This window comes from Erpetoichthys calabaricus, chromosome 4, assembly GCF_900747795.2.
Source record: "Erpetoichthys calabaricus chromosome 4, fErpCal1.3, whole genome shotgun sequence".
Classification (NCBI taxonomy): domain Eukaryota; kingdom Metazoa; phylum Chordata; class Cladistia; order Polypteriformes; family Polypteridae; genus Erpetoichthys; species Erpetoichthys calabaricus.
The window spans coordinates 60,096,524-60,110,823 of record NC_041397.2 but is presented as its reverse complement, the minus strand read 5'-3'; the positions used below and the strand labels follow the sequence as shown (position 1 = coordinate 60,110,823).

The window sequence follows — 14,300 nt, the reverse complement described above, 5'->3', positions numbered from 1 at the left end:
TGAAACCTTCACTTCCAAAGGCATTACTTTTATTATTTCCATGTGGATTTTGCATAAGTTCAAGACTTAAAATCATGTCATTACATGACTTAAAACAAACAAATACTAAACTTGCAGGACATTTATAATGCTACAATAAGTAGCAATAATTAATAATGATCAATAATTCCCAACAAGTCCTAATTGCATTGATATCCAAACCCAATACATACAAAAATAAAATCAGGCACCTTAAGAGGAACAGATTTATCTTATGGAAGGACAGCTGTGGTAATAGCAATGACAAGAAACAAGAGGGGCAAATGCCAGGTGACATTTTCACTAAGAATACTCATAGCCAAAATCAAATTTAAATGAATCCAGAAGCATTCCACATATAATGTATAGTAATTAACAGCTGCGGTCAAAGACATTATAAGTATGAATCTACACGGTTAGTTTTTAAATTTAAATAGATGTTTTCATGGTTGATGAAAGTGGCAGTTTGAATTTGAGGTGAGGCCATCCTTTACTGCAGAGAGTGATCCGAGGCTCACAAGCTAAAACGAAGATTGCACCCTTCTTCTTGGTCATGATTGAAAATGATGATTATTACTGAAGGAGTGAACTCTGTAAAATTTAATCCTAAAACATTCAGGAATTTAGATCAAAGAACTAACCAAGCAGCTACTATAATTAATACACACCGAGAAAGTTTGCAAAATATTTTTTAAAATGGACATTTATGTTATTCAGGTTTGAGTTCTATGATTACAATATAACGTGAGCAACATGACAGAGTTACTCAGTGGCCTTCAAAGGCCTAATGCACATATTCTTTACAACTGAGATTTGACATTTTTTAAATTAGTAACTATACTAAAAATGTAACTTGATTTTACATTTGAGAGTGTAGCATTTATGACCTGCAACATTGAAAAAGGCAACTTTTAGTTTATACTTGCTATACATCATGAACACTGGGAAAATGTGTTGTTTTTTTTTTACTGTTAAAAATCATCTTACATAAACTTATTGTTCAGGTCCAGCTGATGACAGTATTAGCCCAAATAAATAACATAAAATAAAGCTGGTACAATCATTTAGCATGTTCAAAAATATTGAAAACATAAGAAAAATGAATTTACTTTGCATTTTGCAATGCGTGTGCAATAGAAGCCAGTCATGCTTCACACAATATCTGTTGTAAATAAAAATGACATCCACAGTATAACAACAGTCATTATACAAAAAGTAAACAGGACATGGCTGCATACATATATATATATATATATATATATATATATATACATATACATATACATTCATACATACATATAGTATATTATTTGGAAAGCTACTCAATCATTAAGTGCCTTTGGTTAAAAAGTAGATATAGCTTCTAATTGCTCTGACTTAATTATGTACAGCTATCTAGCTAATAAACATACTAATTACACATATCTTTATGTATCTATATATCTTTTTTTCCAAAGAAGGACCATAATGGCTTATTTAGGCTCAGACTACTTAAAGAAACTTTTACACCAGAAAGCAACACCTGCAAATATGCAATGGACATATACAGTAAAAACACTGTATATCTAAGCTGCCAGTCCAGTCCCACATTCCCACACAATATACTGTGTGTGTACATATGCTGTCTATTAAACACTGTACATCACCTATGGTGTACACATGCATTTATACCTCAGCACTAAAGTTATTTGCATTGTGCTGTGCTGCTCTTCTTTTCATAACCATAAGTAATACTGTATATACATTTGCTTTGACCAGTGAATATAAGCTATATTTTTTGCTGAACAAAATTTTCAAGTTTAATAATGACACGAGCTGTGCATTCCATTACCCGCATTGCTACTTCAGAGGTGTACCTGTCATTTGGAATCTGAGGAAACGGAAGAAGGTCTGGGTAGCGGGTTCTTAAGCTATCTACACCATATGCTTCCAAAATGTGCACATCTTCTGCGAGTCCTGTAAGCTGTTGGCTGTACTCCTCCACTTTTTGGGCCAAGGCAGCTGGCTTTACATCTTTGTCTGATTTTCCTCTAACTGAATAGTCAGCAGCTATCAATGCAAGTTTGGTAGCCAGATAGCATTTAAAGCATACCCATTCATTTGCATTTTTGTGCATATCATTTCTAGCGGCAGAAAAATTTGCCCTTGCTTGTCTTAACCATCTCCGTGCCTCAACTGGGTTGCCCACTGATTTGAAAGTAGGAGGTACAAAAAAACGGGGTGAATGGTTTGAACCGGCATAGCTTGTGAAATGTTCTCTGAAATGCTGTTTCTCTGACTTATGGCTTGTAGCCTCCTGATTCCATGATGTATAAAACCTTTGAAATGAAAACTTTTCAGACTGAAATCGTGCAGAGGAGGTTGAGAATGGTCTCCTGCAAGCTCTATCTGCAGTTGGGTCAATAAGGCCTTGTTTCTCCAACCTGCTGATTTCATTTTGCAAGTGCTTGAATACCTCTGTTGCTATTTCCAAATTTTCTGCATTTTTGTCAGGGTGCCATTTAAGGTAAAGCCTCCTGATAATCTTTTTCCTTTCTGATTCAGGAAGTTTCCAGGCCTGCTCTATCACTAGAGTAACTTCTTTAAGGATCTCCGGTAGAGTATTTAATTTCAGTTTCTGTGGTGACTGGTGTTTAGATGAAGGTGCTTTATGGTTTTCTTTTCCAGAAAAGAGAGGAGGCACCACTCTTGGTCCTGGAGATGGAAATTCTGATGGGCTTGTTGGTGTTGAAGGGGTACTATCTCTTATATTAGAGCTTTCATCTTGCCTTGAAAATTTATACAAATCCAAAGAACTGACTATCTTGTACTCACTATACCCAATGTCAATTTGGAAATACTTTCCCAGAAAGGTTGGGTTCTCCTCTTCTTCTTTTTCCACCTCTTGGACTATAATAGCATATGTGTAGGTTGGCTGGTAAGATCCATATACATCTCCCCCTTCAGAGTCAACAAGATATCCAACATACTCTCCAGGATAAAAAACATTCATAGGATCCATAAGCAGTATGTGGTGAATCTCTGCTGGAATGGGAGTACCAGGCTGTGGAAGTTCAAGCTTGGATGGCTCAGTGGAATCGTATTTGACACCTAAATTGTCAAGTTTTTCAGTAATCCTGTAAATGTCATTGCATCCAAGCATAGCTATCAGATAAGAAGTATCAGAAATCAAATTGTCTGTTGCTGATTTCAGTGTCATTGCCAGTGCTAACAAAAAGTTTATATCCTTACTGTCTGAGTGTTGAATGTAGAGATGAATTACAGAATTTCCATATCTTTTCAGAAATGCAAGAGTTTCACTTTTACTGTGTGGGATAGGGCTGTAGCCTTTCACCCTCAAGGTTGTCTGGAGTTTCTCAAAACAAGAAACCTTTAAACCTTCTCGAAGGGCCCTGCATAATCTAACTGCTTTTTCTTCGTTCACCACAAATGCATTATCATTTTCATGTTTCATAATTCGAATGAGCCCAGTAATAAATTGCTCAGATGAAAGAAGAAGCTGTAATCGACCTTGAAGAGAGCACAAAGCACCAAACTGACACATTTTTGGAGTTTCTTCATCCAGTTGTTCCTCTAAAATGCTGCTAAGAAGTTGTGGCCTCATTTTTTGCGGCAGAAGCATTATCATTTTTGTATGGAAAGCATGATCTTTTCCTAAATAACACTGACTAAGGTCAACAAGCATCTGAACTCCAATGTTGCCTTGAATTCTGCTTTTGTAGTGGGGAGCATCATCAAAAACTAACATGTTAGATTTTGCAAGCCTTCCATCATGGCTGGGAAGGTAAAACATTAGGTCTCTGAGGCTTTCTAGGTCCTGCCGCACTTGAACTGGCTCATTCTGGAGACTTTTAAAGAGTCCTGATACTGCCCTTTTTACAGTTCTCATTTCATTGGGATCAAGTTGCTTTCCTTCAGAGTTCCTAAAAATGCGGCACAAAACTTCAACATATTGTTTTGTGGAAACGATGTCTTCTGTACCAAGAAGCTTAAAAAGCTGGTGAAAGGTGCCAAGCTCCAAAGGTAGTTTATACAAGTAAGGCTTAAAGTCAGACTCATTATCTAGATTAATAACAACTTCTTCTGGTTTAAGTAACTTCCAACCATCTTCAACCATAACAAATGCAGTTCCTCGTAATTGGAAGCGAAATTCTCTTTTATCTGCATTCAGAAAATCATACGTACTTCTTAATACTTTTACCCTAGTTTTCACCATTTCATCATCCAGGTTAGTTAGGCTACATATATTTTTGCAATTGCTAATAACTTTTTCCAAAGGTGGATCCAGGTTGACATTCAGCATAGCCAGAACTTGATCAAGTTGCTCCTGTGCTCCTAGACTGCTTCCATCCTGTTCCTTAATACTTGTTGGTGTGGCCTTTTCTGGGAGAATGGGGCAAGATGTCCAAAGCAATTGCATAACATCTGTTTGTTTAAATTTTGGATTTACCTGTGAGCCACTGAAGCGGATAAGTGGGAGAGTGTTATTAACCTCCTGATACTGAGGATGAAGTCGAACAAGTTCAGCTGGAGCACGTTCTGGACATAAAAATGGAATTATTGAAAGCTCCTTGAGAAATACTCCCAAAAACAAATCTGTCCGCTCATTAAAGATATAATTTAGTAAAATGTCAACGATAGTCTGTGCTTTTTCCTTTGACCAGTTTTCAGCCTGTGCCTTTACGCTCACATCCCTTGCAAACTGCAGCAGCTGATGCTGGGAAACCATGTATTTTAGTCCTATATTTCTAAGGAATGATATCCACGAAGAAATAAATGTAGCTCCATTTTTAGGCTTTACATACTGTTCAATCTTTTTAAAGAAATCCTGGGGTATGAAAGCCTTTTCTGGGAGCATCACTTCATAAACCTTGACAGTACGATCAAAGAATGTTTTTGCAGGTTTTATCCTCTTTGTTGCATCATAAATAAAAGAAAGACTCTCAAGTTTTTCAAAAAGTTGTTCTTTAATTCCTGAAGAATCTTCCATATTTGAAAGACTGCTTTTTAGATAAACAAGGTGCTCAATCTTAGCATCATAGGATAGACTGTCAAACTTAGGAAGAAGATGTTTCAGATAAACCTCAAGATCATCAATAGGAACACAGCCAAGGAAATAGTACAGTTCTTTTAAATTGGGGTTGTCAAGAAGAAATGCAGATGATGTCGACTGAGCCCACTTTTCCATGTCAGCAGAAGGAATAATTTTTGTCAATATAAAACATGATGCAAACTTTGAAAGGCTGGTGTACTGGCCACTGACAGACTTATAACAAGGTAGCATTTTCAATCTTTCCACATCATTTTCAGATAGATTACTTAGATTGCAATTGAAGTACAAAAGCAGTGCTTCAATGTCATTGTCCATTAATCTTTCAGTCTTAAAAGCTGAAGATTGTATCATGTAGTTAATTGCCTTTAGTATGCTGGACGGATTGTCAGTGTTTGCTGTGTGCATAGCTAACAAAGGCACCAAGGAATTTTCTTTTGAACAGATTTTGTTAAGAGCTAACTGTACACATCCTCCTTTCATCAAAGTGTGAAATACTCTGTCATTTTGTCCATTTGGAAAAATAGCAGCATATATCAAGCTCAGGGGTAAAAGGATATCACACTCAGGAACAACTAATTTATTGCTGGAGACCATAAACTTTATACATGGAAGCAGTGCCCAATCCTTTAATATATCAAGGACTGTATCAAATTTTGGCTTAGTATCTGCTTGTTCCTCTTTGATGCATACATTTTCACTAATGAAGTGCCAAGTACTTTTCAGCCAAGATTCACTGGCATAGTTTTCTTTCCACCTGACAAAATACTTTGTCTTGTATTCACGTGGCAATACTGAAGATAATAAATCACCAAAGCTACTGATGTCAAAGGTCTTAGCAACACCACAATTCATAAGAAGAGTGCTATACTTCATGTAGAGAGTATTCATGAAAAGTTCCTTACGTGGGGAAATCAAATCATGATAAGTTGTCAAAAACTTTGCCCGCTTTGCATCAAACACTTGGAGAATGTTGTCCATGGTAATCAACAGTGGCAGTCCTTCAATTTTAATTTCACTCTCCTCGGCGTCTTTGAAACAGTAATCAACCAGAAGTTTAAGGCTATGAAAAAGTTTGAAATTAGACTGCTGTAATCGACATGGAAGTTTTCCAATGTGGCAGCACGTGTCTGGAGCTGAAAAGGTTAAAAGAAATGATCTTACATCTGCTGGTGTGACATAGCTTACAGGAATCCCAGCATCTTCAAGACAGTAATACAGGCTTGCTGTTTCCTCACAGCTATAAACCAGGTTAAAACCAACATCTAGCAACATCGTTTTCAATCTATACACATTTTCTGCAATTGTTTTTCGCGTAGTAATGTTATATTCCGTGTTTTTCAGGTGCTGGAGTTCATCTTGAAGCAAATTATCAAAAAATGCTCTCCCTTTATTGGCTGTGGACGTATTTACCCAGGATATATAAATAGTGGAGTGTAATTCTGTGTTGTCCATGTGGGGAGCTCTTACGACAGGAAGTAAACGCTTTAAATCTGCATGAATACACTTGTACACAGCCTTAACAAGACAATACCAGTCTGGCTGAAAGTCAAGCCTATTTGCTGGGAAAAATGAAAGAAACTTTTTCAAAGTATCTTTCACAATATGAAAAGGTGTGCCCTGTATTACTGTAATGGTTGGATCAGCACCTGAAAAAAAACGCCGTTTTAATTGTATTAGCAGCTCTACATAAGCTGGAGCAATCAAAGCAGTCATAAGGTTATTATTCCAGTCACTTCTCACTCCAACACCATTGTCATCTCGCCACAGATTTCGCCTTGCAGAATCCAAAGCAAAATGACCATTTACATGAAAAGGTAATCCTGTTTCCAGAGATAAAGGTAAAAAGCAAAAAGCTCTGTAAAGCTTTTTATAATTATGACTAATGCAAGCCGCAACACCACCTCGAGGAAAAAGTGTGATATCTTCATTCTTGTGTGCAGATATGACACTTTTTGAGACATTTTCCATGTTTGCAAATCCCGATCGGTTACATACCAGCCAAGTTGTAAGGTTGCCTTCGGAGTCCTCTGTATCCATAGTGTAAGTGATCTGCTGTACTGGTATATTTGGCAGAGGCTTTTTTTTGGTGACACTGTCTATTACAGAGGCATGGAACTGTTTGCGTTTCAGTCGATCTCCCTCTGTTATTTTGGCAGTTACAGAGTACAAGACCTTTAGTTCTCCAGTGCTCTTATTAATTTCACAGATAGAAATTTTTTCCATGTGATTCAAAAACATAAGGAGCTCTGCTCCATCAGCCCTGAGCTTGTCCAACAGATTTTGTACCATTCTGTCTGAGGCAGGAACTGAAGAAATTTCTGATACTTTAGCCATCTCAGTATTCCGTATTGGAAATCGGAACATTGTTGAATGGTCAAGCTTAAAATGGTCTCCCAAATACAGATTAAGTACATCAGAAAACTGTGTCCTAAAGTCAGCATCCAAATCCCTAAACATTCTCCCTGGACTGACAGACGTTGACCCTGGTGCATATCTTGCATGAGGATCAAATATGCAAAGAATGTCATTATTTGATATAAAGGAAGGACAGTCAGTGATGTGATATACTGAATTAAAGCCTATACCATATTGCCCAGTTTTACCAGGATTCCCTTCTTTTGTTCCTCTTCCTAGATTCTGAATTCCTCTAATATCATCTTCTGTAAATGGTTGATTGTTGTAGACACAAAGAGAAGGGCCCTGAAGGGGCATCCATTTATCATCAAATATTCTATCTGTTGCATGATCTCTTGGATCATACACAAAAGAAATTTCTGTAGCTTTAGCATCATCTGCATTTTGAAGAAGCTCCTTTAACATTTCCTTTTCTGATGGATATGCATTAAGAATACTTTTAATTCGGCTTGTGAGTTTTTCTTTTTGCCCAAATTCACTTCCAAGCGTGGTAAAACAAATATTGGATGCATAGCGCTCTAAGGCTTTGTGGCGCTTGGGTACTGCACCTAACTTCACTGCTACTTCTCTAGGAATATCACTGTGACAATACTTGACAGATGTATCCCTGACTTTAATCCAAGGGCAATCATTGTAGCACAGAGATTTGGCTGCATGGAGAGTAAGATTGGTGTCTGGTAACAAAATGTTACCATATTTGCTTTGGCAAAATTCTTGGTTTTTGTCTCGGATTAAACCCCAGATTCCTTCACTGATGATTCTGCGGCATAACTGGAAGTTGTCTTCAGTAAGCTGCCCACGGCCACAATCATTTTTAACAGCTTCAAGTACAGCAGCAAAATTTTCCACTGAGAAGGTCTGCTGCACACCAGAACGCTCAAATAATTCACGGAAACTGTGCCGGTATTTATTGGGTAGCTGATACAAATAAGGAGCTGAATCAAAGTTAAGACAGAAGGCAACTTTAGCAGGATCAACATAGCTGTTCTCAACAAGAATGGAATTGAACATTCTGAATTGTTTGGTTACTTCTTCACATGTGCCTTCATTCTGTAGTATTTCCTCATGAAGATATTTGTAGCATGCATTAGTAATATTTTCTTGATACAGGGTAACACCATCAAATGATTTGGAAAGTTCCTTCAATTGGCTGATAACAAGATCAACTGATGGCTTCTTTATTAACCCTAAAAAGTCCTTCACTGCTAGTGTGATTGGACCACATCCTTTAAAGGAAGGAGAATTTTCATTTAGTATAGGCTTCATTAAGCAAACTGTATCCTGGTGATCAGTTGTGTAAAGGTCATTTGCTGCAAACATCATTGAATGTTCAAAATTGTTTCCATACCAAGGTAATGAGAAACCAGCAGGCTTTGTCAAAAAAGGAAGAAAACAAATATTCTTAAGTTTATTAGCTAGCTCTTCTTGGTCTTCTTTTAGCTTTAACTTTTCGTCAATCAAGCTGAGTATAATACTGCTTCTCAGACATGCTGCATTGTGGTCAGTTTTGTTGAGAACTGCTACTGACTCAGCACGTTCTATTAAATCATCCCAAGAAATATCGTCCTTTGCCATTCCCAGTTGGACAAGTTTTATCAAACAGACTGGATTTAAATAATCTTGAGCAGTTCCCTGTGGGAAACGACCATCATCTGCATCATACAGTTTGGCCACCCTGCCCTCTGGATGAATGAGGCTTGAAGGGAGAACCAGTTTATGTGATTTGGCAGAGCATGGTACACACGGAGTTACTTTCACAATTGAAGCAAATTCCTCTACTTTTTCATTTAGAACGTACAGCATCAAGGGATCCCTGAGATTTTTCTCAATTTCTTGGATATGTGGAAAAAACACATTTGTGAAAAACTGTTTTTCAGTTAAAGTGTTTTCTTGCAAAATGCTTTTGCAACCTGCATCTTCAAATCCCTCTTTGATCCAATATGGCAGCTCAACTGCACATAGGTTTTGGGATCCACTTTTACCAAGATACTTCAAAAAAATCTCAAAAGCTGATGGGCCAATGTCCTGTCTGCTCAGTAAAATGTCATCAAGGAACCTGACATAATTAATAGAAACCCAGCTGTGTCCATCTGAGAACACTTTTGCAATATCTTTTTCGCTGCCTTTGGAAATTTCTTGGTATACTCCTTGAGATATTAAAGCAAAATCATCATGTACAGATCCTGGATCTGGCCATGCTGCATAGTATTTGTAGTCAACTAGCTCACCATTGACTGACATGACCCGGAGTGTGCTAAGGGCTTCCAAATAAGCCTGGACTATTACGTGCCTCATGAACACAGAGTTCCATCTGCCTTTTGTATCAGTCTTCCAGATCTCCTTTCGATTAGAGGTGACAGCAAAACATCCATTGATATGGACTGGCAATCCAGTCTTTATTCGAAGTGGTAGATAACAAAACACTTCACCAATGGGGCTGGAATTTGTTTTAACAGTCCACTTGTGGTCCTCTGTTTCTGAGAGCAAAACTGCAACTCCACCACAGGGAACTAATCCCAATCTTTTACCACTTTCATTTATTGAAAATTTAAGTGCTTCTCCAACATCCATGCAAAAAGAAATAAGCCAGTTAGTTACATCTATTGCCTTCTGTTGCATTTCATCACTACCTCTTTTTCCCTGGGTTCCTTTTGCTGCTGATTCAAAGTAAGAAGCAGAGTCATCTTCTGGCCCTCTAAAAAGAGGTGACTGAAGATCAACTATACGTCTGAAGACATGATGGAATTCTTCAACTATTATTCGAATAAGAGAAGATGACTTTGGAGGATCAGAGGGCACTTTATTTGAGTGTGCAGCTTTTTTCATTACCTTTGCTGCTGATTTTAAGATGCTTACTGGTCCATACATAGCTTTAGAGGGGCATACCAACTTCTTGATGATAACAACATCTTGTGAAACAGCTGGGTTTGGCTCTTCCGATTTTAAGTATTTCAAAAACATAGTACCAACGTGTTGTGTAAATAGAATCAGTCTATGTCCACAAATGCTGAACTCATCTACAAGCGAGTAAATGTCAGTTGTATTATAGTAAACACTGCTTATTTCACTCAGAGCTGCCTCTTGTTCAGTTCTGAAAGGAAGCCGGAAGAGAGTCCCATTGTACCGGTATGGTGACTCTAAAGTTAGTGGCAACTGGCAATCAAAGACATTAATGAAGGGCTTAAACTGGTTAGGAAACTTCCTTAATCGCTTCTGTTGTTTACTCCAATTGATTTTAATTCCAGGGTTGGATTTATCTCTAATATGTTTATTTATGTGATTAATATTGGGGTCAAACATGATCATGAATTCTCGGCTCATAATGATGGGAATATCAGTGACATGGTAAACAGAATTAAATCCAAGTCCAAATTTTCCCACTTTGTCAACTTCACATCGCTTTATTGAGCCACCTAACCTGGTTATGTTCAAAAAATCTGAATCAGAAAAAACAGAGTTGTTAAAAGACCACAAAGCAGGGCCGTGGCAAACAGCCATACCTGGATCCAGTAGATTTTCACGCATGTCAAGGTTTTTGCGCATATCAATTAGAAAACTGCACTCTGTTGCACTTGCATCATCCGCATTTTGTAATAGTTCTTTGAAAATGTCTGAAACTGATGGGTACTCTTCTAAAATGTTTTTTATTCGCACAGTTAGAGGTTCCCTTTGACCAGATTGTTCAAAGCCTAAATTTTCTGGATTGATTAATCTTGTACTTAGACATGGGACTTTCAGCCACTCAGCAGTTTTCATAGGGATGTCATCATGTACCAGAATGATTGGCTCTGAGACATCATCAATTAAGTCATTTAAGTCATCCACTTTTATGTCACAATAGCTACATTCATGAATAGGCCTCATTACTAATCTGGCAGGATCTTTGTTGTAAAGTATGGGGACAGCTGTATCAAGATCTACGGGAGTCTGACTGTTGTATAGCCATCTAAAAATGCTAAGCAACAACAGCAGGTTCTCCTTGCTCTCCTCAGGTGACATTTCCCCATTACACTTCTCTTTAATACAATTAATAACTTGAAAAACATGACTAGGTACTGCTTCTTCCAGTGATCCAGAAATCCGGAAAAGTCTTTGAAATTTTACCATGGTTTTAGGCAAAGAATGCAGATATGGCTGTAAATCTAAATCCAGAATTGGTTTTAAAACGGTCTGTGCGGGAGAGGCAAAAGTCTTGCCTGTCCAAATCCAATCAAACGTCAATGTTTTCAATACTTCGCCAGCATTTTCTAAGTGTTCTTGCATAAACTCATATATTTCCAGTAGAATCTGCTGAAACTGATACCAATCTTCAGTAGTAAACTGCTGTGACCGATGCCAGTCTATAACAGCTTTTAAATGCTGCAGCACCTGGTCCACTTGAGGCTCTATTGAAAGTTTAAGAGCTTTTTTCATACTTGGAGAAATGTGCTCGACAAGAGCAACTGATGAGCCCACTAATACCGCATGAGACACATCACACATATTACTTAGACAGCTCAAGCTCAATGAATCACCTTTCCATGCAAGGGATTGCGGGTAATTTGGAGGTCTTTCCTTGCAGACTGGAACCCATTTTATTTTCTGTAAAGACAATTGGGCCTCTGCTGATTTTACAAGGTTTCCGTGCTTATTTAGTACTTTAAGTAGGGTCTCAGCTTTCTTAAAAATAGCATCTCTTTCAGTTTTAACATTTTTTTGCAACTGTTCGATTTTCTTTGCTACTTGCAGAAAATCCTTTTCACTTAGCTGCAATTCATTTTTTAAGCCCACCTGCCTTAAAGAATGAACAGTATCTGAAGATGAAGTATATATAGTAGGAGGAAACCAAAGATGTTCATCTGAATAAAATAAGTTTTTCAAAATTTCTATTTCTGGATCAAAGAGATCTTTGGCAGCAACAAACTTCCCTTGCGAAGTAAGAATAAACTTCAATGATGATAGCCATTCCACCACTAAGGAACATTCATTTTTTAAGTATTGCAAGTGTTTAAGAACCCATAGCATGATATCTGTTACTTCCTCCTTAGAGTAAAAACCTTTTTCAGTATCATCAATTATTAGCTTCAAGCAGTCTGTACTTTTCAGTTGTTCCACTTTCAGCATTGTAACAAGTCTAATAGTAGCTTCATCACTGTTGTCAACAACTGTGGCAGACATTCTAATGCCTGGAGGGAGTTTAGCTGTATGATGTAAAACTTTGCTTCCCCTTATCATTGTAAATGAATCTGATGACTGCCCGATTTTATTAAATATCATCAGATCATGCAATAATTGACTTTCTTTCTCATTGATATCCTGTAAGCCAGCAAAATAATGTCTCAAGGCAATCTTGAGCTTTGTTGGAAAAGCTGCAACTTGACTGGCTGTTCTTTGAGGAGATACTCTGTCCATGATCTGTAATACTGAGCTGGGAGTTGAAGGGTGAGTATATTTTTTGAGTAGAGGGTGATGCAAGGTTGGATCCAATTTTTTCACAACAATTCCACCAAGTTTTTCAATTATTTCAGGAAGGAATTCAGGTAGAGGGGATTCACCTTCATTTTCTAAAATTATTGGAGAAGGTGTTTTTAATCTTAGAAGCTCCAAGGATGTCAAATTATCATCTAAGGGACCATTTGGAATCAAAGGCATGTCATCAAAAATACTGAGATCATCTGCAAAATGTATGTACAGGTACTTCCAAACCATTTTTAACCAGGTGATGCTTGGATGTTTCTTCTCTTGACTCTCTGGGTACCATTGGACTACCAAATCTCTACTAGGCCAGGTTGATGACAAAATTTCTTTAATGAGGCGTGCAGAACGTTCTGGTGTCAAGTATTGTATCTGTGTGCATTGCCTTACTATAAGATAAAAAAAAAAAACAAGAGGTTTTTAATTGCATTTTGGTTTTAGTACATGTTAATTACAATTATAATATTTTACCGTGTGTGATTCATACACAATTTTGTATTGGCAGAACATTATTTTACTGGGAAAAGTAACAACAAATTGCAAAGTGTTTCTTTACGATTTTTACTGTACATACTTTCTAACAACAGCATCAGTAGCTCTACGTGAATTAAAAAATGACTAGCATAATATTTAGTGCAAGAAGACAAAATACTAGTAATAAAGAAAAAAAATGTTAATAAACTGACTGTTTAGATAAAATTAAATGGTTGGTTTCAAATACACATACAACAAACTTACAGTAAACACTGCTATATGATACAGTGAATATGTGCAATACAATTAAATGTCTGAATTACCAGAATAATGTAGTCAAGTCATGAACGTTAGTGTATTAGACACTTTAGATGGCAGGGCAAGTGCATGACTGAATTACACAGAATGTACAGAATTGCACAAAATGCAGGAAAAGTTAAGCTTCAATCTTACTGTAAAATAATTTCACTTTCCCTGTAGAGAGTTTGTCACTTAAACTGCAAGTGTTCTGACTCATTAGTTACCTTAGACATAAGTATCAGCTAAAGGAAAAAAATGTATAATAATGAATAACAATTGATCCTCTTCCTTACTCTACCCTGGTACTCAAAAAAAAAAAAAAACACAAATAAATCATGCGTTGCAAGCTGATCCCACAGATATTTCTAACTACTCCTACCTATTCCAGAAAATGCAGGAATATATTCCACTAAAATAAACAATTAAATGTTACCGTATTTGAAATCTTTTAGAAGATTTTTTATTTTGATGAAAGCAGGATCAACACAGATTTTAAACATTAACCTTTTATTGCAGTATGTGAACAAAGATTTCTGTTTAAAACATGTCAAGCTCTACATCCATCCATTATCCAACCCGCTATATC

At 37.1% G+C, this 14,300-nt stretch overlaps 1 protein-coding gene across 1 annotated transcript in view; it reads right to left on the bottom strand.

The window, feature by feature from the left end:
• Positions 1-1,301: 1,301 nt before the first annotated feature.
• The window catches only part of sacs (sacsin molecular chaperone), a 104,737-nt gene continuing 91,738 nt past the window's right edge, over positions 1,302-14,300 (bottom strand). Inside the window, exon 9 of the mRNA XM_051927316.1 lies at positions 1,302-13,329. Within this exon, the coding sequence (XP_051783276.1) occupies positions 1,787-13,329 (11,543 nt within the window). The 3' untranslated portion in view covers positions 1,302-1,786. The remainder of the gene's footprint in view (positions 13,330-14,300) is intronic.